At 42.1% G+C, this 27,039-nt stretch overlaps 1 protein-coding gene across 5 annotated transcripts in view; it reads left to right on the forward strand.

Annotated features, from left to right (window-relative positions):
- The first annotated feature begins 1,164 nt into the window (after positions 1-1,164).
- Positions 1,165-27,039, forward strand: part of LOC109636413 (single-stranded DNA-binding protein 3) — a 37,116-nt gene continuing 11,241 nt past the window's right edge. For 4 of the 5 annotated variants that reach the window (XM_069535391.1, XM_069535388.1, XM_069535389.1 and 1 more), the window contains exons 1-5: positions 1,230-1,440; positions 8,609-8,681; positions 10,462-10,523; positions 14,747-14,831; positions 25,275-25,364. In XM_069535391.1, coding sequence (XP_069391492.1) covers positions 1,385-1,440; positions 8,609-8,681; positions 10,462-10,523; positions 14,747-14,831; positions 25,275-25,364 — 366 coding nt within the window. In that variant the 5' untranslated portion in view covers positions 1,230-1,384. Of the gene's footprint in view, positions 1,441-8,608; positions 8,682-10,461; positions 10,524-14,746; positions 14,832-25,274; positions 25,365-27,039 lie in introns of all 5 variants that reach the window. The other variant, XM_020098096.2, reaches the window with a different exon arrangement.

The following is a 27,039-nucleotide window of genomic DNA, read 5'->3' on the forward strand; positions in this document are numbered from 1 at the left end:
GTTGGGACTGCTCCCACCTTTGTTGTGACCCTTGGTCGACTCAGGACCCCAGTTTGGGAGCAAAGTATAGTACATGAAAATCGTTGTTTTCCCTGTTACTGTATGTGATCATTAATTTAGTGGCATTCGTAGGCAATCTGAGAGTCAGGATTGAACAAAAATGATGTCCTTTTTGTTGCCTCAATAGTGACACTAGATAAGTACTTGAACTGAACATAGTAGCGCTTGAGGGCCACATAAACCAACCTAGGTGAGGATTTGGATGAATCAAGTGCACTATAGGTTTAGGGCTAAAATAAAACATTGAAGTGTACCACTGAGATACATCATACCATGGTTCCAACGGTCCCCAGTGTGAGTACCAAGTATTACATGAAAATATGGCATCCTTTTTTTACTGTTACTGTATGTGATCAGTTCTTTAGTGACATTCTAATGCAGTCTGAAGGTCAGGAATGAACAATAATGAGGCACTTTTGGTTGGAATTGATGGTTGCTCCAATGGCGACACTAGATAAGTACTTGGACTGGACATAGTAGCACTAAAGGGCCAGAACAACGAACCTCGGTGAGGATTTTAGGGACTCAAGTTGCCTTCTTGTAGAAGAAAACAACATTATGCACCAGTATAACATCATGGCTGAATAAAGCATCAGAACTTGGTCCCAGTTCGAGAACCAAGTATTACATGGAAGTACGGCGTCTTCTTTTACAGTTACTGTATGTGATCAGTTATTTAGTGGCGTTAGTGGGTCAGGGTTGAACAATAATGAGGCACTCTCGGTTGGAATTGATTGTTGCCCCAATGAGGACACTAGATAAGTACATGGACTGAACATAGTGGCACTGAAGGGCCACGTAAACCGACCTAGGTGGGGATTCGGGCCCTTCTCGTTGAAGAATACCTCAATGTGCACCATTAGAACTCATCACACCGCTGCTTCATACGATATCCAGAGCAGCAAATATCCACAATGCAGCTCGGCATGTGAACACGAGTCGCCTGAACTTCGGAGACAAACTTGAACTTGACGGCAGTCGACAGAAACCGAGCCGCTGCGCCTTTAAGAAGCCCCCACCGTCTGAGAGCAGGGGGGGCGTGAGCTGAATCCAGGAACAGCGATTGAAAAAAAAAAAAAAAAAAAAAAAAGCTCCACCAGCGGACTGTTTCAAGTTCCCCCCTCCGGCTGAAACCCTGCCTGATTTGTGGGCAATGTTGGGGATGTAGAAAAAAAAAAAAAAAGGAAACCGGAGCGAGGAGAGCGCAGGGGAGAGAGAGGGAGACAACACTGACCGGGTAGCTATGGAGATAGTAGGTTTTCCTGGTAGCTTTCTTTGACAGGTGTCGAGTGGGATAACGTAAAGTACCAGAGCGGCTTCCAAGATGTACGGCAAGGGCAAAGGAGCTGTGGTCCCCTCGGACAGCCAGGCGAGAGAAAAGTAAGTCAATTGTTGCAGCCGCTCACAACAACAGGGTCAAGAAGAGGAGTGAGCTAGCTGGCTAAAGTTGCTAACTGGTGTATCACTTCCAGCAGCGCGTGTCCGCTAGCCTCTGTTTTTATTTTTAAACTTTAAACATGCACGCTACGTTTAAAAAAAGTGATGCTGTGCTAGTTGTTAGCTTCTTTCTTTTCTCCCACCACCACCACCACCCCCTCCTCTCTCCCCGCATCCTACAACTACACGGGCATGGCTGCTAAAGTTAGCCCCCCCACTCTTAGCTTCACACACATTGCTAGTTTCACTCTTGTTTTCTCTCTCACGCCACACACACACACAGTGCTACTTTTGTGTTAAAGTTGCAGCACTTCCAGGATTGTTTGCTTATGCACGTGTTTCCAGCAGTAATGCAGAAAATGTTGCACCCCACCCGGGAAGCAGTGAGCGAGGGGGAGATCCCACTTCGGGTCCGGTGTGGAGGAACAATGCTCTCGGAGCTTCTGCTGTGCTGTTGTAGCTAGTCGTAGCTTTTCTTGCGAGTGTGTCGCCCCCGGTTGAAGCTGCAGGTATAAATAGAAAACAGCTGTTTGTGGGAGCTTTGTTATAAAATAGCACCGGGACGAGTTCCAGGACTCTCCGACTGCATTGTATCCGAGCTTGTGCGCTCGCTCAGCGGACAGCCTCTCCTGCGATGCCCGGGCGATGAGGAGGAGGGGGGGGGAGAGCTGCGCCTCCTAACTTTTGTGGCCCGTACAGATTTTCTCCACACACCCCGAGTTGCACGAACCGGTGCTGGTCACGATCAGCTCGTTGTTGCCTCCATAGCTCGCTTCGAAAAACTCAAATACGTGGTTTGTAAGTGTGATTTGCCACAAAAGTTAAGGTGGCGTTAGCCTCCAGAGCTGTAGCCCCTCCACGATCCCTTTGTCTGCGTGTCTCTGTCTCGATGCCTGTTGTTCGCCGGGGAGATCCATGCTGCACGGTTACCAGCACTTAAATAATAATTATAAGCCACACATCTTTCATATTAATCTGTATTGTTCATTTTGCAACCCTCCATGCTTTAGTTTTTGAAATAAGAGCCATCATCTGCAGCGGACTCCCCTTTCCTGATCGCCAGGGTTAACAAAGCCGCCTGCAGACCTCTCCATGCTGCCATTAAACTTTGTTAGATTGGACTGTTTCTGAGCCTTGTGTTGTTATTGTTGCATGATAGTTCCTGTGATGGTGCAGTTGGGTCACATTCGGGTAAATAAGATATCGGAGCCTCCACAGAGGAGAATGCTGCTGGCTTTGTTCCTCGCACCACAGTGGATGGGGTTAGACGCCACACTACATGGCTCACTCTCGGGCTCCCTGGACCAGTCAGCAGGTTGGGGGGGACCTGAGGTGGGACACAACTGTCAAGACCTGTGTGTCTGTGTTTGTGTGAAGATTGGAGTTACCCCCACAGGATCACACCCACCACTGCTCCTCTGTGAACCCACATTTCTTCATGCCTTTCCTCTGTTTGTCTCCATCCTACCTCCCTGACTCTCACCTCCCATCCTTCGTCTCTCCTCAAAGTCCCCTATCCCTCCTCGCTCGGCTGTTGAATTATTGAGACAGACTGAAGCGGCTGCTCTCAGCTTTGCGTCAGTTTTTGAGAGACAGAGGAGGAAAGGAAAGAGACAGAAAGCGAGGGAGATATGTTGGGTAGACTCATCCATGTTTCAAGAGGGGGTTTTGTCGGGAGCCTCCGGCAGGATGTCAGTTGTGCCACTGGTGTGCATCAGGGAGATTTCTCACTCGGTGGGATTAGGCGTACCAACGCACTAATGTCCCATCTCAGAACATAACAGGGAATGGCGTGGAAGGAGGTCAGGAGGTCACCTCACATGGTGATGGAGGAATAAAATTTAGTTTCAGCATGATAAAGGAGGGGAAAGTGCAGACATCAGAAGGGAGTCGTTATGTGATATAAAACTGGTGTCACCGGGCCATGCAAACTTAAAAGCTATGGAACTAGGGCTGCTGGAGCCATCTTTAATGTTTTTTTTACCTTTCTTTATAAATGTGATTTTACATTCTGGTGGTCAAAGTCTGCTTCCATCAAGACTTGACTCCTCTGATCCCACTGTACCACCTACCGTTTCTTCCTGCAAAAAAATGGGGCATGCCCCCTCTAATGCTCTAGTCAAAACAATTTTTTCTCTACTATCCCACAGCGTTTCCCTCGTCCTCTCCTCAAACTTCTCTTCCTTTTCTATGAGCAAGCTTCTGAGCTTAAATAATGCAGGAGGCCAGGTGCTCGCACACGCAGCCCCTTTTGCAACCCACACAAAAACACCCATACACACACCACACATAAAAATTTCATTGAAGGCCTCTGAGAGGAGGAGGGGGTCTGCTGTGTGATCCATATATCTCCAGACATAGGACAAATGTACAAGCCTCCTTTAGACGACTGTTCATGTAAGCAAACCAGTAAACCTGCAGCGTGCGGAGAGATGCGGTATCAATATTTGAAGCGCTTGCTTCCCATGAGCCTTTGGGAGGCGTTTAAAAAACGGTTGAAAATCAGAACAGGTCAAGGGAATTGTACTGTAGGTGTTCAGGTGTGATAAGTAACCTGCAAAGTGCACGTGGGTGGGTGGTCCACTGCGAGACTGACCCGCAAGTGGCAGTGACTTAAACTCTACACCAGCGGTCACAGAGAGCTTTGTGACCTACAAATTGCTGGGAGCCTTGGAAAGTGGTCAGATTGCCCTGGTTAAATTGGTCAAGTGTGTGTGTGTGTTAGCCGAACTGCAGTCTTTAGCCTCTTAGGAGCGTCAGCCATTTGTGAAACATCCAATCTGTCAATCTGTTTGAAATTAAACAAGTTGATGCAGACAGGGTGTGTTCTAAGCAGTTTTACGTTTTTCTTTTACAGTGTGAAAGATTTATTTACAGTTGAATATTATTAATCAGTATAAGTCACTCCAGGAAGCTCAGAATTTCTTCTTTGTCCTTTGTTTTTGTCTATTTCTGAATGTCTGCTCGCTCATGTATGTTTTCTTATCTCGGCAACTATCTGACAGAGGGGGCACACCCTCAACCATGCAGGATGGCTTCATGTATAGCTGAAGCAGGCCTGCCAAATCATGTTCAACCCTATGACCTATTCATAACAGTCAGACATTAACCTGTATCCATCAACGTATACATCATACATATATGTAGACTTGTGTCTGCATCAGTGGCTTGATACAGATGAAATTGAAAAAAAAAATTGTCCAGACGAGTGCAGAGAAAAGTTTTCTCTCTGTGCTTCTATATCGAAGACTTTGACAAAATATGTTTATCAACAACCCTTTTTCCATGACTCTGACAACGTGATTACAATGGCACTGACAGGACGAGATGCCACCGTCAGTTAACACAGATTGTATCAACATGCAATTTTGTTTCCAATAAATTTGTAGTGAAAAATAAAATTTAACCAAAACCTATTTATATTTTCATTGATGGAAAAAGGAGACAAAATTTCGGTGCTTTGAATTTTCAAACAATGACATGAGCTAAATGTCCTTTGTCTATGCTGCACATTTCTCTGGTGACACCAGCAGTGTCTTGCTCTCACTAGTGAGATTGCTTGACGAGAACGTGCTCAGACCTAAAGTGCTACAGCTTAGATAATATACAGAAAGGTAAAAGAACGTGACTGCAACTTAACAGGTACAAATTTGGAGCCACTTAAAAAAATGATGCAGTGATGCCAAAAGGCCACAAACATGAAGAAACTTTTCAAGGTGAACCACACTGAAACTTAGAAACCTGTTGTTGGTTTGAAATTACTTTAAAACTATACTTTTAAAGTTTTTTTTTATTAATTGGTCTTTGACATTTGAAGTTGCCTGTTTGTGACATCTACTGATTATTAATAGGCACTGATATGGACTTGAGTAAAGTCTGTCGGGCAATAGCAAGGTGACAAGTACTAGAGTTGCTGTGTGCAAACCAGTTCCAAATATCTTCTTTACAAACTTATTCAAAAGGCTGTTAACAACCTGCTGTTAACACTTACAATCGAGCACATCACCACCACTAAGGCCTACAAAAGAGAAACGGAAAAACAAGTTTGATTAAGGGTCATTGTGATCATCAGTTGGATTAATCTTATCCGAAAGTGAAGTTTGACTGAAATACTCATCCTTGGTCTTAACTGAAATTAAACCACGGAAAAGACTAAAGCTAAAATAAAGGTAGCTGTCTAACTCAGCCCAGTTTAGAGGAATGCTCATGATGCCATTGTTCTGAGCTGAGCACAGTATTGGTCTCATAATGATCAGGAGTTTGTATCCTGGTATGGCTATTTATAGGTCCATGTTTTACAGGATGCTTGTAAACAGCCTTAACAAATTTCACATGATTGTGTTTGGTGAAGAGTTCATGTGTGACAATCAATGAAAACTTTCTGATTTCTCTTCCTTGTATTTCACTGCTGTTAAAATCACGTCATCATAAAATTGTTGAGAAACCACCCGTCCAGCTGTTAAGATCCTGTCCCCACAACCTGTTGTAGTCTCTCTGTGAAGGACATGGTGTTATCGTGTAGCGACCATCGGCTCCACTCTGCAGTTATTGTGTATTTGCCTATTTATATATTTTACAGACTACATTTGCATACTAACAATGCATATTTTAAACATTTGCATACCATTAGTAGTAAAAGCAGGTCAGACACAGACCATCTCTCCTGCAGTTTTTGGCATTTCTCTTGCTTTCATGTGCTCACCTCATCTTTACCTTGACTTAAAATTTTTTTAGCAGAAATGGCAACTAAACGAAAGTGTTCTCACAGAAAACTGTGCGGTGCTTTACTATTCCCCAATCGGCCATTAACAGGTTTATTTATGGTTATTTATAGTATACAAGTATAGAATATTAATCAAACGCTAATGCCATATGTCATAATTGGTTGCAGGTAATTTGTAACACTAATTCCTCAATGGGCATTTGTAAAAAAACACATTCAAAGAATACAAATCAAAAACATGCAATCATATAAGACAATAATTTAACAATAGAACGTGCTACAGTAGAAGAAGGGAAAATACACGGGGGGGCTGATGATGCCTCTTACGCGAGACAGACACAAAAATTAAAAAAGGAAACAAAGACATCAACGAAGATGTCAAGAGAGTTTGTGGTGATAAGAGCTGACGACTTGTCTGATGGCTGTAAACAAAATCACGTGATATCTACGCAGCAGAGTTAATACGTCATTTCCTGCCTTGGTCTGCTGCACCCTGCTGCTCCACCTCTGGCCTGAATAATGCAGAGGATTTGAAGCTGTTGTGAATGTATGTCTGAAAACGCATAGAGTGATATCTCTGAGCTTATCACCTTCCTATCTTTTTACTGTGCAATAAAACACCATTTTAAGAAGCTTAAATTGACTTCATGTATTTAAACAAACTTAACCTTTCGTCTTCATACACAGTGAAGACACCAGTGGAAAGGTAAAAAAACAAACTTCACAACAGCCTGATTATCTCAAAGCCATGTTTCATTGATCAGTAAATTGACTAATGATGGGGACTATGACACTGAGCTACTGTCCTTCTCATTAGGACCTTATTGGCCTGTCAGAGGACTGTCTGCTCTGGGCACACAGGGCACTGTCATATCCACGCTGCTGGTCGATTGATGGTCCATTAACAGCCTATTAAACATGGCTAAGTGAAGGAGTTAGGAGTACAATGTTGGGCCAATAGGGGTTTCCCACTCCGCAGCATGGTTCTTGTGTCTGTTAATAGACCCTGGTAGATTGCCATTTTCAAGTGAGGCCGGGTTTTTTTGGTTTGGTTTTTTCACTACAGCCGATGAGGGTTTTTTAGGTTCTGTTGTGATTTTGACGTGTAGCTTTATCAGACGCACAGAGGGAATGTTTGAGAAACTGTTGAGGTGCTGTTGAGATGGTGTAGCCCTTTTTGATTGCAGGAAATTTTCCAGCAACCCTGACACCTTGATGCAGGAAGTCCTCAGAACCTTTAGTAGAAATGGGAATGGGAATTGATGAGATTCAGTTGATACCAATGCCATTGTCCAGATGTGTAGGCATAGACCTAATTTCAGAGGAGAGTGTCACTTATTCTCTATAGCTACAATTTACTGATGTCCCCTTTGTGCCTTGTGTGCAGATTAGCAGATGCTAGTTTGACAGCTACACACTGAGAAGTCTGTAGTCTTTACTCTTACATTGTTACACACAACTCTAACAGGTGTGTAACGAAACATTTTTGAGTCTGTTAAGATTAATTTAAGTTGACATTCTGTGATTTTACCTTCCTGGGCGGGTTGTTCAAGTGGAGCTGATATAAAAACATTTACCCATGGCAACTGATGTGTTGATCATTTTTGGAAGCAGTGGCACTGCATAGATTGTCAAATGCATGGCATTCCTGGAATTTAAGACTGTGTCGTGTAGGCGTTCCAGTACTGCTGGTCTTTCCACACTTATTTCAAAATCACCGTATATCGCCCAAAATACACAGTTGGTGTGACTGGCATACATGTGACAAACTAGTTCTTGCTCAGTAAGAATTAGTTGGCGTCTGGCTGACTGAGCTGGACAATATGTATCTTGGTCTCTTTGTGTTTTGCTGTCTGGTCACTTTCGGGACTGTGACTTAAGTGAGAGTGAAATACAACCATTAACTACATTTGCTAATTGCCAGCAGTGTTTATAAAATGCAGCTTGTAAAAAAATATCCATGTGAACATATATGAGATATGAAACCTGCTCTTTAATGACATTGATAACCCAATAATCTCAGTCAAGGTGTAATTTCAACTTTGAACTAGTGCAAAATTGAAAGCAGTGGATTGACATTAAGTATTAAATATTGAATTTAAAATGTTGATTAGCTGGCCTTACTGGTTAATATGGACGCAACCATTTCTTCATTTTTAAATAATCAAGTAATCAGCCAAGCTTTAGTATGAGTAGTAGAGTTACAATAGAAAATGGTTTACATGGCTCAGGTAGGAGAATGACTCCTGTAAACCAGCTTTCTTTTTAATAGCGAACACCTTGATGGGTTTACAGGTCTGAAACTTAAGGGAGATTGATATGACAGCAGTTTGGAGGAATAAGTTAACTGAACTTAGTTTGTAACACTTTTTCCTCTTTGCTTCCCAGGTTAGCGTTATATGTGTACGAGTACCTGCTACATGTGGGAGCACAGAAGTCCGCACAGACCTTCCTGTCCGAGGTAAGATGGAATTTTCCAAAACCAAGTCCTGACCAAACCTTGAAAATAATTTATTATGACTGTGAAGACCCTTATAAGCAGCATGTCCGAGGCTGGAATATTGCCCCTTTACTCCTCTTCACATTTATTGTGAATGTGGAATGGGGGGGCATTACCGTTTCACCTTTATGCTGAATTGCCTAATCAATGTCAGTGTAAAAAAGAAAATGACATGATGTCACAGACCATGGGGCTGTCGCATTAAACTTCAAGCCTTTTTTGCGGAAATGTAGATGTATCTCTGTCAATAGGGCTGAAGAGACTCCGTCGATTAAAGAAATGACCCCATTGGTGCAAGCAGCTTACTATGAGTCATCATCTGTTTAGCTGCATATTGTGTGCGACAGTATCAGTGTTTCGGCAGACGCCGCAATAAGACATGTTAAAAGTAGTAATAAATGAATAAATGGTCGTAGTATAAATAACAGGAACAACAAAGGAAGTCAGGTGATGTTATTTTTCAGCGTTAGAGTCTGTATGTGCAGGACGCTGTCGTGGTTGGATAGGTGGCTCAAACTGACATGTTTGCTTCTTTGAATCGTGCCCACAATTAGTCTTCAACTTCAACCACGTGTTTATTATGGTCACCGTGACAAGAAATGACCCTCACCTAGTAATTATTTTAACCCAACCATGATCTTTCCTTAAACTAACCACGTGTTTTTTGCCTTAACCACAAGTTTCATCACACCAGAAAAGGGTCAAATCTCTTTTTAAACAGTTTATCAGTTACACATCTCCTGCTGCTAACTTCAGGGAATATGCCTATGTGCAGTGTCAGAGTGTATTGACGATCATTTATGTGTAAGGACTTGTTGTAGAAGAGCTGTCTTCATTACTAAAGCTGTTGTAGCTAAAGTAGCTTTGAGCCTTCCTAGACATACAATATCAGTGCAAACATGCTAAACATGATCAGAGTGCAAGGTGTAGCATCAATTTTTCATCAGGTAATTCTATAAAGTTACACAAGCTCATGCTCACTGTTGGCGGGTGTAGCGACTGCTGTAGTGGTTAGTGGACATAGTAGACTTGTGTAGTCTTAGTGTTGTTTGTATTCATTTCCAAGCCTCCGAACTGCAGACAGTCAGGTTAACAGTGAGCGAGTTATTCTCTGGATTCATGAATGTTAAAAAAAAGAAAAGGATCAGGACAGAGACATGACAGAGAGAAGAGGAAGCGGGAGATGGAGATCGACAGAGGCAGAAAGATGCCTATCTTCACGTCAGAGGCCATTGACAGTTTGAGACTGACTGATTATATGTTCTTAACCCCTGGACCTGCAGACATAATCCTCTCTCTAGTGGCCGCAAGTGACTCTTCTCTCTTCTCTTCTCTCTCCATATTGCTCTCCTCTACACATCTCTTCTTCTACCTCTTTTCCTCTTCTCTTTCATTTATTGTTCTCATTTCCCTCGTCTCTCCCTGTCTCCCTACATTTCCTCTTCTTTGCCTCCTTTCCCTCCTCCTCTTTCCTCGTGTCCACCTATCGTCTCTCCCTGATTCTCACATATTCTCTCTTTCTTCCACCTTTCCCCTCTCCTTATTTCCACTATCCCCACTTTATTTTACTCCTCTCCTTTCTTTTCTCAATTCTTTCCTCTCCTGTCACTGTTTTGCTCTCATCTTTCCTCTTCTCCTTTCTTATCTTTTATCCCTCTTTTCATATGTCCATCTCTCTTCCCCTCTATTTCTTCCTCTTCTCTCCCTCTCATCCCCCTCTCCTCTTCCTCTCCTCCTGCAGATTCGATGGGAGAAGAATATTACATTAGGGGAGCCCCCTGGATTCCTTCATTCGTGGTGGTGGTAAGTTTAGCTCCTCTTCTATTGTTTGCATTTGTTTTGATATTTGTATACATTTGAACGCCTGGTTTGTGTAAACAGATTTTATAGTGTGTCTCACGCTGTGTAGAAACACACACACACATACATAGGGCTCTGATGTCCATTCCAATGCTACATAATTCATTACTGCGTATGCACAAACAGCAGCTTCATTAGAGCGTTCACGGTGTGGTGGCTCATGAAAGAGACACAATTATATTTAGAATTTTTGAAACATGTAAATAAACATAGTCAGATGTAACATTTTAATTTATCTGCTGTTGCTCATCCTCCCTTGTTGTAAATCTGCCGTCCAGAGGTGGAGGGTCTCAGTCTCAGCCTTGGGGTTGACCAGTCTCACCGAGGGCATGACCCCCCCCGTCTTCTACTCTCTCCCCTCCTCCAGCTCTCCAGCCCTCAGCCCCCCAAGTTCCTGAAACAATAGATCCAGATGGTTAGGGAATGGCCCCCCCGCTCTCTATATGCACTCCCCTCCCCCTCCTCACCCCTCGTCACCTTTTGTGTTCCTCCACCTCCCACTTTTCTTCTTTGTTCACGTGGGAGAGGGATTCTTAGCAGATTAACCCATTGCATTCCAGCTTCCTTTGTGTCACCTCTCCCTCTGCTGTCTTCTCCCCCCCACCCCCCACCCCACCCCCGTCATTTCTGCTGTGGCTAAGATTTGACCTTTGGGGTCAACACCTCAAGCACTGATCAGCAGTTTCACTAATTTTTGGATGTCGCTCGGAGAAACCAGTAGAATGTCATTTAAATTCACAGTAAAAGTTTTACTTTCAATCCATGTTTACACACAGTCAGTCCATACTACGCCTACTACTACTATCAGTCCATACTGCTTAGCCTTAGATTCAAAAGCTATTGACGATAAGGGCTGACTGGTGTAAACAAAAATACATGTTTAATGCAGCTAAATTTAATCATTATGTTTCACATAAGCCGCAATCCCCTCAACACAGTTCCTCTCTGAAACTGGCATACATTGTCGACTGAAAAGAACATACAAACATATATAAACCAATACAACAGGAATGTGTTGCTGTTTGCAACCCAAATGATTTGAATTTACATCAATTTACAGTTTGATTTACAATGCACTTTTTTACCACTGAGGAATAACTCCCGATTCCAATGTAATGGCACTAAATCCTTTACCTGTGGCAGATTATTCTCAAGGTTTAACTGCGTAAAGTCCAGCTCATGTGCATATATGACTGTTTTACTGAGACTAGAATGTGTCAGCTGAGGAGAGAGCGAGAGTCTGAGCCAGGTCAGAAGATAATCAGAGCAGAAAAGAAAAGGCTACTGACACATTTTGCACCAGATTCAGCTAATAAATTTCGTGTCAGCAATTTAATAGTTTTTTTTTTTTGCCTGTGATATTTTCTGTTTTTCCTCATTGTCAGCAAACCCTGTTAAAACAGAATTTAAATGTGTTAGTCCACACCTAATGCTTCTGATGCCCTTTTGTTCCCTCTAAAATATTTGGTAAAAGGTAATGACATTTTTATAAAAGGTTAAATGATAATAAATATTTTTTTATCATCTGGACACAGCCTACTTTACTCAAACAGGAGTGAGTGGTTTATTTTGGGATACTACTCTTATCTTCAGATTTGATGTACTCCGCAGTTTCTCTCACCAGAGGTAAAGCACTTTATATTTGAGCAAATTATTATAGAATTACAAATCAAGGTGTTTGAAGTCGTCAAACAGGAGATAAATAAATGAAGCTTTACTGCAAGTCTAAAACTTCATAGAAGATACTAATATTTACTAATGTTATCATTCATTGTTTCCTTTAGCGTTGGTGTCTTTTCACTTATCTCCTCCTCAGGAAGACTAGAGCACCACTTCATCTACAGAAACCATGGAAATGGATTTATAGATTCACAATTTAGCTGAAGGACACTGGAATAAGTACTGCACATATTACAAAGGAACACATGTTTAAAAACCTGTGGATTTAAAAGTACAGACTTGTACATTTTCTAAATATACTCTTTAACTTGTCTTAAAAAGTACAGTGCAACATTCACCTCAGGGGGTGGCTCTGCTGAGTCGGAAGAATGAATGTCAGGCTAATAGAGCACAATCAGCAATATGAGACCAAGGACGTGTTTTGATGAAAAGAAAATGAACCAATAGAATAATTATTTGAAAGCACACAAGGCTGAGTAAATCTAAAGGACAAGTTTAAAGTTCTTGTTCAATTAAGGACTTGGACCTCGAAGGTTCTTTCTTCACATATATACTCTACATAGAACTGTAGAAAAATAGAAATCCATTAGAAAGTATAAACTTTTGTTTTTTTTTAAAAGCTCAAGAAGTACAACTTATTTTTTCTCATCACATTCATCTTTTAACTATAGATAAACTAGTCAGGAACAAATATGGTTTCTCATCCTTCTGATTTCTTGCTTGTAATAAAAAAGTGTTTCCGTCTGTTAAAGTGACCTTGAGGGAAAACACTGACACACGTATCATGTGTGCGTCTCTGTAGCTTAACTCTGCACTCTGACCTTCTCACAGAAGAAGGTTAAGATTGGAGGGCAATATATCCCATAACACGTGCTACACACTACAGGATTTAACCTCTGCCATTGAAGTTGTGTGTTTTTGTTTTTAAGGAAGATTACCAAAAACAACGTCATCTATTTCCTTGAAACTGGGTGGAAAGATGCTGCATGGGTCAAAGAACTCATTAAATTTGAGTGCAGTTTATGGATCCTGGCACTTTCTTAAACATTGTGAGATAGACATAAACTAATAAAAAATGTCTTATTTAGGAGACTTGTATCTATGAGTGTTTGAAATTTGTTGCACCTTTAAGAGGACTGTTGGGCCTTGGTGGAGGTACATGCTGTCCCATACTAGTTAATATTTTAATTGGGAGAATGCACGCACTAGACGATCCAGTTGAGTCACAAGACCACACACACTTGGTGTTAAAAAAAACAACAACAAAAAAACAGATTTCTGAAGAGCGATTCCAGAAACTTGGGAACTTGCAGAAACGTGCGTGAACACACACGACTTCAGATTAAAAACAAACATGGAGGCTTCCTGCCAGAGTCGTCAGCTGGTTGCATTTGTCTGTGTAATGTTTTGCACATTAAACTGTACACGTTAAACAAGCATTCATACCGTTGACACAATTCCACAAGTTAGTCCTACTCTAATATCCACTTGGTACGGGAATCAAAATCAGCCATGTTTCAGTTCTAAAAACAAGTCTTCAACATCTGGTTGGTGAGGCCTCCTGGTCAGCTTGCTCTCATTGGCTATTGCATGTATCTCACCGAATCACTCTTCCCTTTAAACGTCGTGAGTCTCCCCAATTTCAAATTGTAAATATCAAACGTGTGACAGTCACGGTTCGAAATCAGCAAGTTCCACTTCAATGTGCTCAAAAGTGATGACTAAGAAAATATTACAAGGTGTTTGAGTTTGGGATTCAACATGTCTGTGTGCATTGCAGATTGTCAGGGCATGTGAAGTGGCAGCCTGATTAGTGTTCACGTTAGCTGAGTCGCTGTTTGGCTTGGTTTATAGCACTTCCACTAAATCAATGCACAAAGACTGATTGAATTTCGACCTTTTAGACAGGTAGTACACAGGCGTTTAGTCTTGTTGTTCTGTTGTCTCTGTGTGTGTGTGTGAGTGTGTGTGTGTGTCGATGTTTGAGACAGAAAGCTGTATAGACTCAGATGATGTGTGTGTGTGCGCGTCAGATCTTTTTGTTCTTATATGAATCAAACGATTAGCAAATTCCTTCACAATGAGGCCATTTGCTAGTCAACACTTGTACAGGAGGTTATTTCAGGGATTCACTTCAGGTAGTAAGAGTTAAAGGTGTGTGTGTGTGTGTGTGTGTGTGTGTGTGTGTGTGTGTGTGTGTGTGTGTGTGTGTGTGTGTGTGTGTGTGTGTGTGTGTGTGTGTGTGTGTGTGTGTGTGTGTGTGTTCTAAGAGAGTGAGAGTTGATTGAGGGGGCGACACTGGCATTGTATCCCTCTTACAACGATGCTGAAGTGCGCAAGAGGCAGTTTAAGAGTGCTATGGAGATAATGAGAGAGTGTGAATGGGTTATGAATAGCTGTTACACATTTGCTTGTATTGCTCTGTTTGCTAACCTTTGACCTCTTCTCTCTCTCACTCTCTGCCCTCCCCACCCCCCCCATTTCAGTGTATTCTGGGATTTGTATTGTGCGGCTCCAGACCGAAGGGAGACATGTGAGCACTCCAGCGAGGCCAAGGCCTTCCATGACTACGTAAGTGACAGATGGGGCTCTGTATGCTGCCACTTTTTTTTCTTTTTTCCACACACTCAGGTTTTTGTTTCCTGTATGTAAAACTGTACATATTTCATCGTGAGGTCAAGTGTGTAGGAGAAGCTTGAAGCAGCACCTGAAGGACTTTTTGGACGAGCAGCATTATCAGTTTTATGGAGCAAACTTTAAAAAGTTTAAATGTTTCTCCTAAAATTACAGACACCAGCTCACTGGAAGCGATTTAAATTAATTAATAACCACCTTAGAAATCACAGTTTTGATTATTGACCCATACTGATGCCATTCTCAAGCACTTGAGGAAGAAATTCTGCTATTTTTTAATTCTTGCTGGTTGCCGAGGTCAGGGGTCAAAGGTTTAGGGGTTTGTAGGGGTTCCTCATCTTGCCTGATGATGCTTCAGCGTGTCTATTGTTTGTGCCGTACATGCTCAGGTCACTTGTAGATGGAGTCTTAACAATAACATCATCATCCCATCTGATATTACTGTTAAAAAGTGCCTTTTTTACACTGTAACTGTATCCACTTGTGTGTAAACGTCATGTGTTGTGGTTGACACTGTGTCTGTCTTCAGCCCCTCTGGACCGTGTGTGTGTGTGCGCGCCCGTGTGCGTCCGTGCGTTGTATAGTGTGGGGAGATAATGGAATAGAGTTCTAATCCGGTAATCCCGGCACTGGGCTGAGGCTAAGCCAGGGATTTGTGTGTGTTCGTGTGTGTGTGTGTATGTTTGTATTTTTGGACAGGGGGCATCTTTGGCAGCCAGCCCAAAGTGGGAGGGTGGAGGGGCTCACACCCTCAGTGCCAGCCAGCATGCCAGTTAACCCTGTGTCTTTTGTGTGTGTAGATGGGTGTGTGCTACATGTTTGCCTGTAGTCTGCTCCTAACAGTGATAAAGCGAAGGAGACGGGAAGGGTTTAATTTTGGCTCCGGCCCCCCGAGGCTAGTCTCTGAGCACAGGTCCTTTTCTACTAGTTTCAAAAGAACGAGCCGGTTTGAGGCATCGGCAGAAAAAAAATTTTCACCCGACCTCAAAAGAGTTTCTTAGTCTTTTGAGGATTCCTAGATTGCAAGCCAGCGTTTAAGAAGCATTATCACAGTTCTCTCTGCTGGGTGCAGACACGCAGCAAAGGTTCATGGTTACTGTTCAGCCGACTTTTTTTCATGTTCTGACACTGGATATAAAATTAATGCAGTGGTTGTTAGACTGTTACCTTACAGTGAATTACAGTTAGTAGATGTCAAGTTTTGAGTTCATAATTTCATGAGTGTGTAATTACTTTAAGCGTGTGATCCGCCACAGACGCAGCTTTGCAGCGTTCAGATATAGGCTGTTTTTCTTTCATATACAATTTCATATCAATATTTTCATCTGTTTTTAATTAAGATATCTATGACTTTTAGTTGAGGCTTACATGACTTAACATATCTTAAATATGGAATGTACTGGTTTTGTTTTTGAGGTTTTTTTAGCACTTTGTAATTCTGATCTGTCTATGAAATTATTGACATTTACAGTTATCTTTGTATTCGCACGGTTGACTTTGAGTTTGAACACAAGGAAAACAAAACATGGTTTATATAAACATTGTTTCATGTAGCAGAACGACAAAGCGTTCAGTTCATTTAAATGCATAAATGTTATATCCTGCAATAATTGATGATAATACAACATTTCATACATTATTCATCATGTCATACAACAATTCATATGCTGGGTTGGATTATGTTTAATTTAAGTGTTTTAAAACCATGTAACAAAGTAAAGTTTTTGAAAAGTTCCAAGGTAGCAGTAGAGAGATTTCCACAAGATCATCCACAGAAGAGGTGTGTTTTATTTATTTTTTTGAAGGAAATTGGTTAGTGGAGGGAGGAAGAACAAGTGCTGACGGACAAGGAGGAGCTAATAGTATTTTTTTTGTAAGCATGACATGGGGAGAAAGTGGGGAAGTAGCATTAAGCAAAGGGCTGGGTCAGAACCGAACATGCAGCCACTGCTGGAGGACTCAAACCTGGATGGGTGGCTGCAGGGTGCCCATGTTTCCAGGCAGGGGCGGACTGGGACAATAATTCTAGCTGGGAATTTGACTCCTTTCCAGGCAATCCTTTTCACGCAAAGCGCCAGACCTGTCAGAATGTCCTGATATTGTCAGATTGAGACTCTGAGGTGTTGGACCGTCATTGTTAAGTGAAATTAGTCTGTGTAAACAGGTAGTTTCTCAATGACAGTCTGTTATTTTGTTCAATTTAAGTTTTTCTTCATTATAAAGTTTGACTAATTATTCCCACAGTGGTAATGAGAGATCATTAATATTTAAACTCTCAATTTTCTCTAAAATAGTTTCAACAGAGTAGTGATTTTTTTTTATCATTAATTTGATTATTTATGATTGATTCATTTAGTTCAATTAATCTGTGTATTTTAATTCATTAATTAATTCATTAGTCAGTTATCTCATTAATTTATTCACAGACTGAACAAAGCTGACGTTCCTCCTGATTTGAAAATATATAGTATTTCTTAATGCTTAGAAACAATGCGCACCGTGAAATGAGTGGAGGCTGCACAGTGTCATTGACTGACCTGGTCCCTTCATGGCGAACACTTACTCTGCAGTATTTAGCAGCATCTCTTAATTCTCCTCCTCTCTGCTCCACCTTTTTCTTCTGACCACAACCTTCCATTTCACCGGTCACTTGTTATACTATCTGAAGCGGTTGCACGTTTTCAGATAGCAGAGCTGTATTATCTTTGGCTGCTATGTGCGTTGCCGAGAGACGTCACGTCCCACGTCATTACGTCATATAAGTGGATTTGAAAGGTCCGTCACGTCATTCCTCATTGCTATATTATTCAAGTAATCAGTTCAGGGCCAAAAAGACCATCAGGCCACTGGGAAGTGTCCCGGTGCTCCAGATGTCCACCACTGCTACCAGGTGAGCTAGCACGCACTCTGCATACGAAGGTTTGAGTCCTCCTGCATCCAGTATGATCTTTTACTTGCAAATTTTAAAATGTGGCTATGATGACCACGATGGTGCAACCAAGCGTTTTACCATAGCAAGATAGATTGTAAAGACACAAACATTTGCCACCAGCACTGTGTCAACCTGCAGTGAGATTCTGATTCCTCTTGATTCCTTCATCACAACAGTCCTCTGTTTTTCTTTTTTTATTAACCTTCGCTGTTTCTTTTAAATACTTCTTTATGCCTCTGCCCACGTATCTCTCACCCTCTCTTCTTTTTGTCTCTGTAGCATTTTGTTAAACCCGTTCACATCATGTTTTGTGGTTTCTCTGCGACACCCCCACATCTGCATCTTTCTTCCCTTCCCATCTCTCTCTGTTCATTCTCCTCCAACTCTCCACCTTTTTCCTCCCACCCTCCTTTTAATATATCTTTTACTCTCTCCTTAACCCAGCACACAAGTACACCCCCACTCATCTCTTCGTCTCACTGGCCTTATCGCTTACTCCTTCTATCCAACTCTCCTCCTCTTTTCCTCTCTCTCTCTTTCCCTCCTCCCTCCCTCACCACCACTACTACCTCTATTCCCGGGAGAAGATTGATTGGCTAATCTAGCTGTTTACCCACAATTCCTAGTATTGCTGAGAGGAGAGGGCAGTGTAGGCAACAAGAAGACACAACCAGGAGACAGTTGAGGTATTTGAAGATGGAGCTGAGTGGGCAAATGTTAGAGGAGAGGGAGGGGACTGAAAGATAAGTTTTAGTTGTGTGTGTGTGTGTGTGTGTGTGTGTGTGTGTGTGTGTGTGTGTGTGTGTGTGTGTGTGTGTGTGTGTGTGAAAACTGAATAACATTTTAATAAAATTATACATTTTTATTTCATTTACACAACATTTCTTTAAGAACTACCCTTGGCTAATTTTATTTAATTTAGGCAAAATTCATAATGCAATATATTGTCTTTTGAGTAATTTAAAAACCTTGGAAACACTATGTCTTGGTGACCATTTGGATGTCCTCTCTAACTTCTTCTAATGTTTAAACTATCTGTTAAACCATTGTTAGTTTTTTTCCAACATTACCTTAAACAATCTTGATTGCATTTGACTCAAGAGTAAGACACAAACCTATTCTGCCAAAATATAGTGGCATGCATTCTGCAATCGTAACCCTGTCTTACTTCTTCTCTGCCACCAGAAGAATCAGTGTAATGGAAAAAGTTAAGAAAGCTCCATTAAACTTGATGATTAACTGTGTGATAAAAGTTTGGGGAAAACCAAATACACGTGTTTTGCAGCCAAAAGTGGTACACCAGGTTGTCCTAAAGATTGTCCTGCATCAGGTCCAACCTAATTTCAAACTACTATAAAACCAACAAAAAAAACTTTCTTGCTTTGGACGGCAGAGGCTGTAGAAACTATATAGTGAATGTCTCTGGTGTTTTATGACATATTGTTCTTTCAGTTACATCAGTGTTTTCCGTCATTCAGTAAAAATTCAGACTTGGACCTTTTACTTAAAGGTTCAGTGTGTAGAATTCAGTGGTGAAGTTTCATGTGTGTGAATGTGACTTTTGTTTAATGTGTGGATAATGAATGATCACGTTGTTGTTTGTAGAAAAGGGAATAGATTAAACATCTGTCTTCTGGAGTTAGAACTGAATTAAGGTTCACAGTTGTTCTCATTCTCCTGATATTCATGTCTTTGGCCTCTTTGCCTGCTCCTCTGAAGTGTTGGCTAAGTGGATGTTGTGTCTGCAGCATGTATTAGTGCTGTCATCCGGTTTGTGTATGTGTGTGTGCATAGTGTGTGCACGAGTCCGCCAGTCTGGTTCAGCACTCCTACCTTGGCAGCAGCTTTTTGGGAAGCGTGTGTTTGTGTGTTTGTGTGCGTTCCGTGCCAGTTTTGAGGACCAGCTGGGCTTTCAGAGATTTTATGTGTGTGTTTGTGTGTGTGCGTATTTGTTTGTCAGACGTGACGGTGAGAGTAGCAGCCGTATCCTGTTGCTTCAGAGAAACACACTGTTTTGACTGGGCTGATAAATTAGCCAGATCACTACAGTCAGCTATTTTTCCTCCCTGTCTCCACACATACACTCTCACTCTCTCTCCTGTCCTCACTCCTTTGCCTCCCCCTTCCTCCCTCTCTCCCTCCCTCTCTCTGTGCGCTAAGGACAGCGGGTCAAGGAGACAGTGATGAGGTACATATCAGTGTGAACCAGAATGTAGATTAGTACGCACTCCAGGCAGAGACGCACATAAATACAGACTCACTCACACACACACACACACACACACACACACACACACACACACACACACACACACACACACACACACACACACACACTCAGATACACTTGCTGTCTCTACGTACCTCTCCCCTCTCTCCATCCAGTGTTGTCTCTGTCTTTATCCCTGTGAAAGGTATCAGGCAGAGGTCAATAATGTGTTGAGCACTATTGATCTGTACGGCAGGTCCTATGGGCGAGCAAGAAGAAGAGGGAAATGGAGAGGGAGGGATCAATGCTTTTCTGTACAGCCCATCTACATACTGCACTGTACCAGCCAATCAGATCATTAGTCTTTTGTTCTCTGATAGGCAATTCATCAACAACGCAATCTTGTGCCGAGGACGAAAAGCGAGAGCAACAGGGTTTCCTCACAGGGAGCCGCTAACGTGGATTAAAACGTCAGCGCATTTGAAATATTTTTGCCACAAAGACGCTGCCGTGTTGCCGCAGAAGGGTGGATGGGGTTTATTACATGGTACTTGAGGGTTGTCTCGACTGAAGCTGAGCAAACATTTAAGGAATCAAAGGTTGTAGCTTTATGTTGCGTGTCTGCTGCTTTTTTTGCCTGAAGCTCTAAACCTGCTTCTTCCCACAAACCAAAATCAGATTTAGTAGCCTCGGTAGAAATATCCACAACATGATGGTTTGCAGCCATGCGTTGCCTGCCTCTGCAAGACATGTCTGTAACATCAACTGCATTGTCTCGTCTTGAATTTAATGATCCAACAAATGATTTATTTCATTCATTCATCTGTGTATTTTCTTGATCAATCACTTGCTCTATAAAATGTCATATAACTACAAAACGCTCTTCATCGGTACCTACAGTCAAAGTCGTTTCGTCCCATCATCAGTCCCTACCTCAAAAGCCATTTTCAGACATGCACTCCGGACATTTTCCTGAATTTGCCTTTCACGTATGACGAACACAGCAGCAGATTGTCCAGGTCAGACGGGTTCATAACAACAAGAAAATGTCTGGAGCATTCAGGCGAGGGCTGACGTCTAGGAAGAGCAGCAGGAGGCGGGACATGACGTATAAATTCTGCTCCAGAAATCACATGTTGTTTACAGCACATAGACACCAGCTTCATCCTCTTATCACCAAGGGCCCTTGGATCTCGTTGTCTTTCCCAAGGGACATCTTCGTCTTCTGCATATATGATACATTTTTTTCAACCTGAGTTGTTAGTGATAGTTTTGCACCCATCGCCTATTAGAAAAGTTATCAACACGCCCACTCCCTTGCTGTGAATCTTCCGCTGTATAATTAGGGGCTGGTAGAAAAAACTCAGGGGCAACTGACTCGGACATTTGCGTACTCACACACAGCTCTTCCAGAAAATGATCCCGAGTGCAGTGCATCTGGATGTAGTGAATTTAAATGTTGTTTCATAATACAACTGTTGGGCCTTGGTGGAGGTATCGACTAGTTATCCTGGACTTTAATGTTCAAACTAATGATTTATTTAATCTCTGACTCTGCCTGTTTACGATTCTCGATTAATCATTTTGTACTTGAAATGTCAGAAAACTATATAAAACAACTATCTCAACATCTCAAAGGTATATTTGTTCTTATTGTATAAGAAAAGCAGCAGTTGTCCACATTGGGACAGTTCGAATCAGTGATTTTATTTTTATCGCATGTTTGTTGCGTTTGGCTGAAAAAGAAATGCTCGGGTTAAGAGTTCTCCACTCAGAATCAGTGAGGTCACCGCGTATTATTGTGTATTATTGATAGCCAGGTAACATAAAAACTTTCCTAATATTATTTTCTTGCAGACGTAGCTCTGGGACGGCGTGTTTGAGCAGCGCTGCCAAGGAAGGCCATTAAAATATAGTTTACCGTTTAAACCGTGTAAATATTCCCAGACATTTGAAAATGTGTCCCGTGGGTTTTGTTGAACTTTCAGCCAGCCTCAATGAAAGAAATGTATTCTTCTCCTTTCTGCTGCATGTCAGGCATTAAAGCCCTTTCAAGTTGTGCTGCCACCCAGCGCTTCCCTCGCAGCGCGTGCACTCCTTCATTAACAGACTTTTCCATACGTTCAGCCCGAGAATGAATAATTCAACTCCACTACAAAACTCCATGTCCATTATATCAACTAATTAGTGCAGCATTAATGTCTGCTCTCGACTGTGCCGTCTTATTGAACTTGTTTCTTTGTGCGTAAAGGTGCACTCTCTTGTTATGTGTGCGTTCGCAGTCGCAGTTTACCCGCAACAATGTCAACAAAACAAATTCCTGCAGACTTACTTTCTTGGCAAATCAAGTTATTCTGATTCAAGGAGGCAGCCTCGTCGCAAAGGTTTTTTCTGACAGTCTCCTAGTTCTGAGCCCGGAGTTGAAATTGAAAGGTAGATATCGGCAGCACTGTGGGTGCTGCTACAGAAACTAAAAAAGCACTGTTGGATCCTTTTGTATTTCCCCAGGCCAGATGGTTTTAATAAAGAGCGACTGCATACTAAATCTACCTTACGCTTTGCTGGTGGCAACTGTGCCTCTCTGTGTGCTTTTAGTTTGCATTCAGTTTCAGTCGGCAAACTGAGAATTCACGAGCATATCGTTGGTCATTAATAGTGTCGAACAATAATGTGACCAAGTGATTGATAGTGAACAGAATCTCTCTCCTTGTAACATTATCTTCTTTTGTTATTTTGCTCCTCCATCGCCTTTTTTCCCTCCTCTGCCTCACTCGCATCTTCTAACTCACTCTCTCTTCTATCTCGCTCTTGTGCCTTCTCTCTCTCTCTCTCTCTCACTCTCTCTCTCTCTCTCTCTCTCTCTCTCTCTCTGTTTCTCTCTCTCTCTGTTTCTCCCTCTCCTGCATCTTCTTATCCTCTCTCTCCCTCTTTCTCTCTCTTTCTCTCTCTGCACTCCTGGAGCGGGGGATGCCAGGGGGACAGAGTGCAGATAGGACCTGTCTCCATAGCAACAGCTTCTGCAAGCTGCTGACACCCTACTGGGGGGAGGCTGAGGGGAGGAGAGGTTGCGATGGGGAGGAATAGTACAGGGGTTGGGGCACAGGGAAGGTGTGCGTGTTTGTGTGTGTGTATGTGTGTGTGTGCACCAGTGCTGGGAAAAAATAAGTGAGGAGGGTCACGGAGAGGAGAGAAGATGGAGAGGAAAGTGTGCAGAAGAAGAGGGTGAGGGAGATGGATGGGAGGGAGGGAGGATGGAGAAGGAGAGAAAGAGGCAGCCGACCCTGCTCCTTCCCCAGGGACTCAGTGGCCTGCTCATGTTCACTAGCAGAATTAGCATAAAGATGGGGGAGGTGTGTGTGTGTGTCATTGTGTAAGTGTGTGATTTTTTTTTTAATTTTTTTTTTTAGTTTTCATGTGTGTCTGTTCATCAGGAGAAAAAGGGCAGCGAGTATATTTGTGTACATGCGTGTAATTGGGAGATTGCGTTGTTGTCCAAGCATACAGTGTGTGTCACATAACTGTAGTGTGCTCGTTAGGTGTGTGCGCTGGTGAAACAGTGGATGCGTGATTGTGTGTCTGTGTGTGCGCATGTGTTTGTGAGACCGACTCCCTCCCCTGGGTCTTAAACCCCCTCTCTGTTCTGGTCCTGTAGCCTGTGGTTCTCCCCTGTCTGCCTCTCTGTACTGAAGGCCTGCACTTTATGAGCCTGTGATGCAACTCTTAGTGTGTGTGTGTGTGTGTCTGTCTGTCTGTGTGTCTGTGTGTGTGTGTCTGTCTGTCTGTGTGTCTGTGTGTGTGTGTGTGTGTGTGTGTGTGTGTGTTTATGTTTGCCCGTTCTTGTGCTTGCGTGCATATGTGTGTGTGTTTGTTCCACTGTGCTTATGTAAGCGCTCAGAACATGCGTCTCTGTCTATGTGTGTTGACAAGAATACAGTTATATCATATTTAACTCCCAGGCTGAATCACCCCCCCCTCCCATCCTACGTTCTGCTTTTATTCTTTTATATTGTTTGACTGACGTAGAGGAGATTGTAATCAGTAGTGTTGTTGCAGTATGATGTAGTCAAGCAGCAGCTCTCATCAGGTTTAACTTGTTTTTGTTTCTTCTAAGCATTTTTGGCTCTCCAGCCTTTTAACAAAATCTAATAATTCTTCATTTTAGAATTTGCATATACTTTGTGCAAAGTTAATATTTTATGATCTAATAACAGTGCTGTTGCACATTATGAATTCACGGTAAAATATATTTCTCATAAGATTTAGGATGTACTTTTTAAGTCTTAATATGAAACGTTTTGTTTACTTGAATGAATTAGACAGTAATTGGTTAGTTATGGTTCAGCAAAAGTGAAGAAACAAACTTCTCAGACAGAAGGATTATTTTGAAACATTACTTTCTCCTTTACTTTCTTAAAACAGCTTCTAATCATTAAGACATAATAAAACTCAAAACATTAGCTGATGGCGTCTTATATTTATCAGTAATGAATTGTGATGAAATACTGCACAGATGTTTTTTGGGACTAAAGTTAGTAGCCAGACACTCAATATATTTGATTTTGACTCATATAGAGTTAAAAACATGACACCAAAAACTATGATGCTTTGTGTAGGTTTGATTGTTAAGGATGCCTAGCTGTTCCTAATCTTTATCATATCTCCCACATCAACCAGTGATTTAGTTAAATGTTAATATCATCAGAGTCAGTGCGAGGAGTCACAGTCACATTGTTTCCATAAGGGCAGAACACTGGAAATATAGACATAGTTTAACAAATCAAAAGTAAGCCAAAATGTGTAAATGCACATGGATCATAATCATATCGTTCATTACTGGGCTAACTCAGCTGTGACCTCAGCTCTGCATGTGACAGCAGACATCTCAGGACAGATACAGTCTGATTTCTTCTTTGGGATAGAGAAACATGAATAATATTTAGTTGGTATTTCTTCTTCAATCCTTCCCTTTTCACTCGTCCACAGAAAGAGATAATGTGGTGAATGTCGTCCTCTGTTTTCCACAGAGATGAGGGAACAGTTTAGAGGTTATAATCGAAGACTCTTCCCTGAATTAACCATATAAGTATAGATGGGGGGGGGGGGTCATTTGCTGTGATTGCAGGTGCAGACACTGCCCCCTGTAGTAATTTGGTGGCCAGTGCATCATATATGTAGATAGCTCTGTAGAGCAGTCACATACACAAAACACCAGATTTAATCTCATCATTTTGTGTTTCAGAGCGCAGCGGCAGCGCCCAGCCCAGTGATGGGCAACATGCCCCCCAACGACGCCATGCCAGGCGGTCCCATGCCCCCAGGCTTCTTCCAGGTAAGACAACCCCCCCCCCATCCCTGACCTGCTCACCTCGGCTTTAGATGTCGCTTCTCGATCTGAATTCACAACACAATTTCAATTTTAGGCAAAACTTTGATTTCCATTTCAAACACTCGGAAATAATGTCTAGTATCTCTGTACAAATTATTTTTTAATTAACTCATGTTGTAAAAGTACTTTTGCATTTAGAATTTACCTATACACTCAAAACCACTTTATTCTTCAATTAAAACACACAATTCACCAACGTTAGAGTTACCCTCTTTACTTTCACCGACAAAAACTGCTCCTTTCTTCTTGGTTTTCCTGCCTTACTGTTAATTCAGGTCCACTTAACATGAGAAGTAGATCCACATCTTTTACAGTTTTTGCCACACATATTAAATCCCTTCAATGTTGAATAGTAATAAGACTTTCAAATAGTGCATGGGTTCTAACTGTAGGCAGGGATTACTGACCTGTAACAGTTATTTAATACATTTTAAATAAACTTGAATTTTTTTTTATGTATCTGGAAAATAATCAAATCACCAAGATATTTGTTTTTTTACAGGATACCATTACTTTGTTCTATGATTGTTAATCCTAATAAAACAGTTCACAATTGTGCCTACAAATTTATATTGGACATAACAGTTCTATTGGCAGCTCTATTATGTTAACTTAATTCTTCATATGACACAGTTATAGTTCGGCTCCAGCTCTCCCACATGTTTTTCCTTAAATCCCCACATTTGTCCAAACAATGTTTATTCCACTCCTGACACTTGCACTCACCACAGGCTCCAAAGCTCAAACTCGTCTCACTGTGGCTCTGCTCACTCTTCGCTGCCGCTCAACCGATTCATGATTCAACCATCCCATACTCATCCTCTCTCCACCCCTCCATCTCCATCCCCGTCTCTGTCTCTGACCTGTCCTGGCTCTGGTTTTTAGTGCGGGTAATGGCTGTCTGAAGAGTGAAAACACAGAAACACACACAGATATTATACAAACACATGCAGGCGTGTGAACGTGCACACACTCACTAACACAAACACACACACACACACACGTTCTCCGTGAGGCAGCGGTGTGATGGACAGCAATGGCATTTGGCAGGAGGCACGATAAGGTGGTGGAGTAGAGTAGGAGAGAAAAAGCGAGTGACAAGATAGAGAGATGGAAGGGTATGGGGAGATGAAGAGGGGTGAGAGGAGAAGGAGGAGAAAGAGAGGAAGAGGAGGGGAAATGTTCAGTGCCTCACACTGATTGTAGCCCAATGTTTGTTTCTGTGGCTACCGACCACTCACATTGTTTGTTGAGAGTGAGGCAATGTGCTGAGAGGGTGGAGGTGGTGGTGGGGGTACGAGTGAGAGTACCACTGTGAATAAGCAAGGGGAAGGGTGGGGGGAGAGAGGGTGAGGAGAGACGCATGGAAGAGCTATTTATAACATTGGTGCGGGAGTGAGATTGGACGAGTGTTTGTGTGTGCATGTGCTCCTGTGCACACGTATGTGTGTTCTTGTGTGCGTGTGTGTGTTTGTGCGTGCATGTGTGTGTGTTGTCTTCAAGGGACCTTACAGTAACAGAAAGCTCCAGTTGTTTTCTTCAGATGTGGTTCATGCTCATAGTCAGAGCTGATGTTAGTCCCTGAAACCTGAACGATGCCTTTAACGATACTTTCCTC

The sequence above is a fragment of the Paralichthys olivaceus genome, chromosome 12 (assembly GCF_024713975.1).
Source record: "Paralichthys olivaceus isolate ysfri-2021 chromosome 12, ASM2471397v2, whole genome shotgun sequence".
NCBI classification, from domain to species: domain Eukaryota; kingdom Metazoa; phylum Chordata; class Actinopteri; order Pleuronectiformes; family Paralichthyidae; genus Paralichthys; species Paralichthys olivaceus.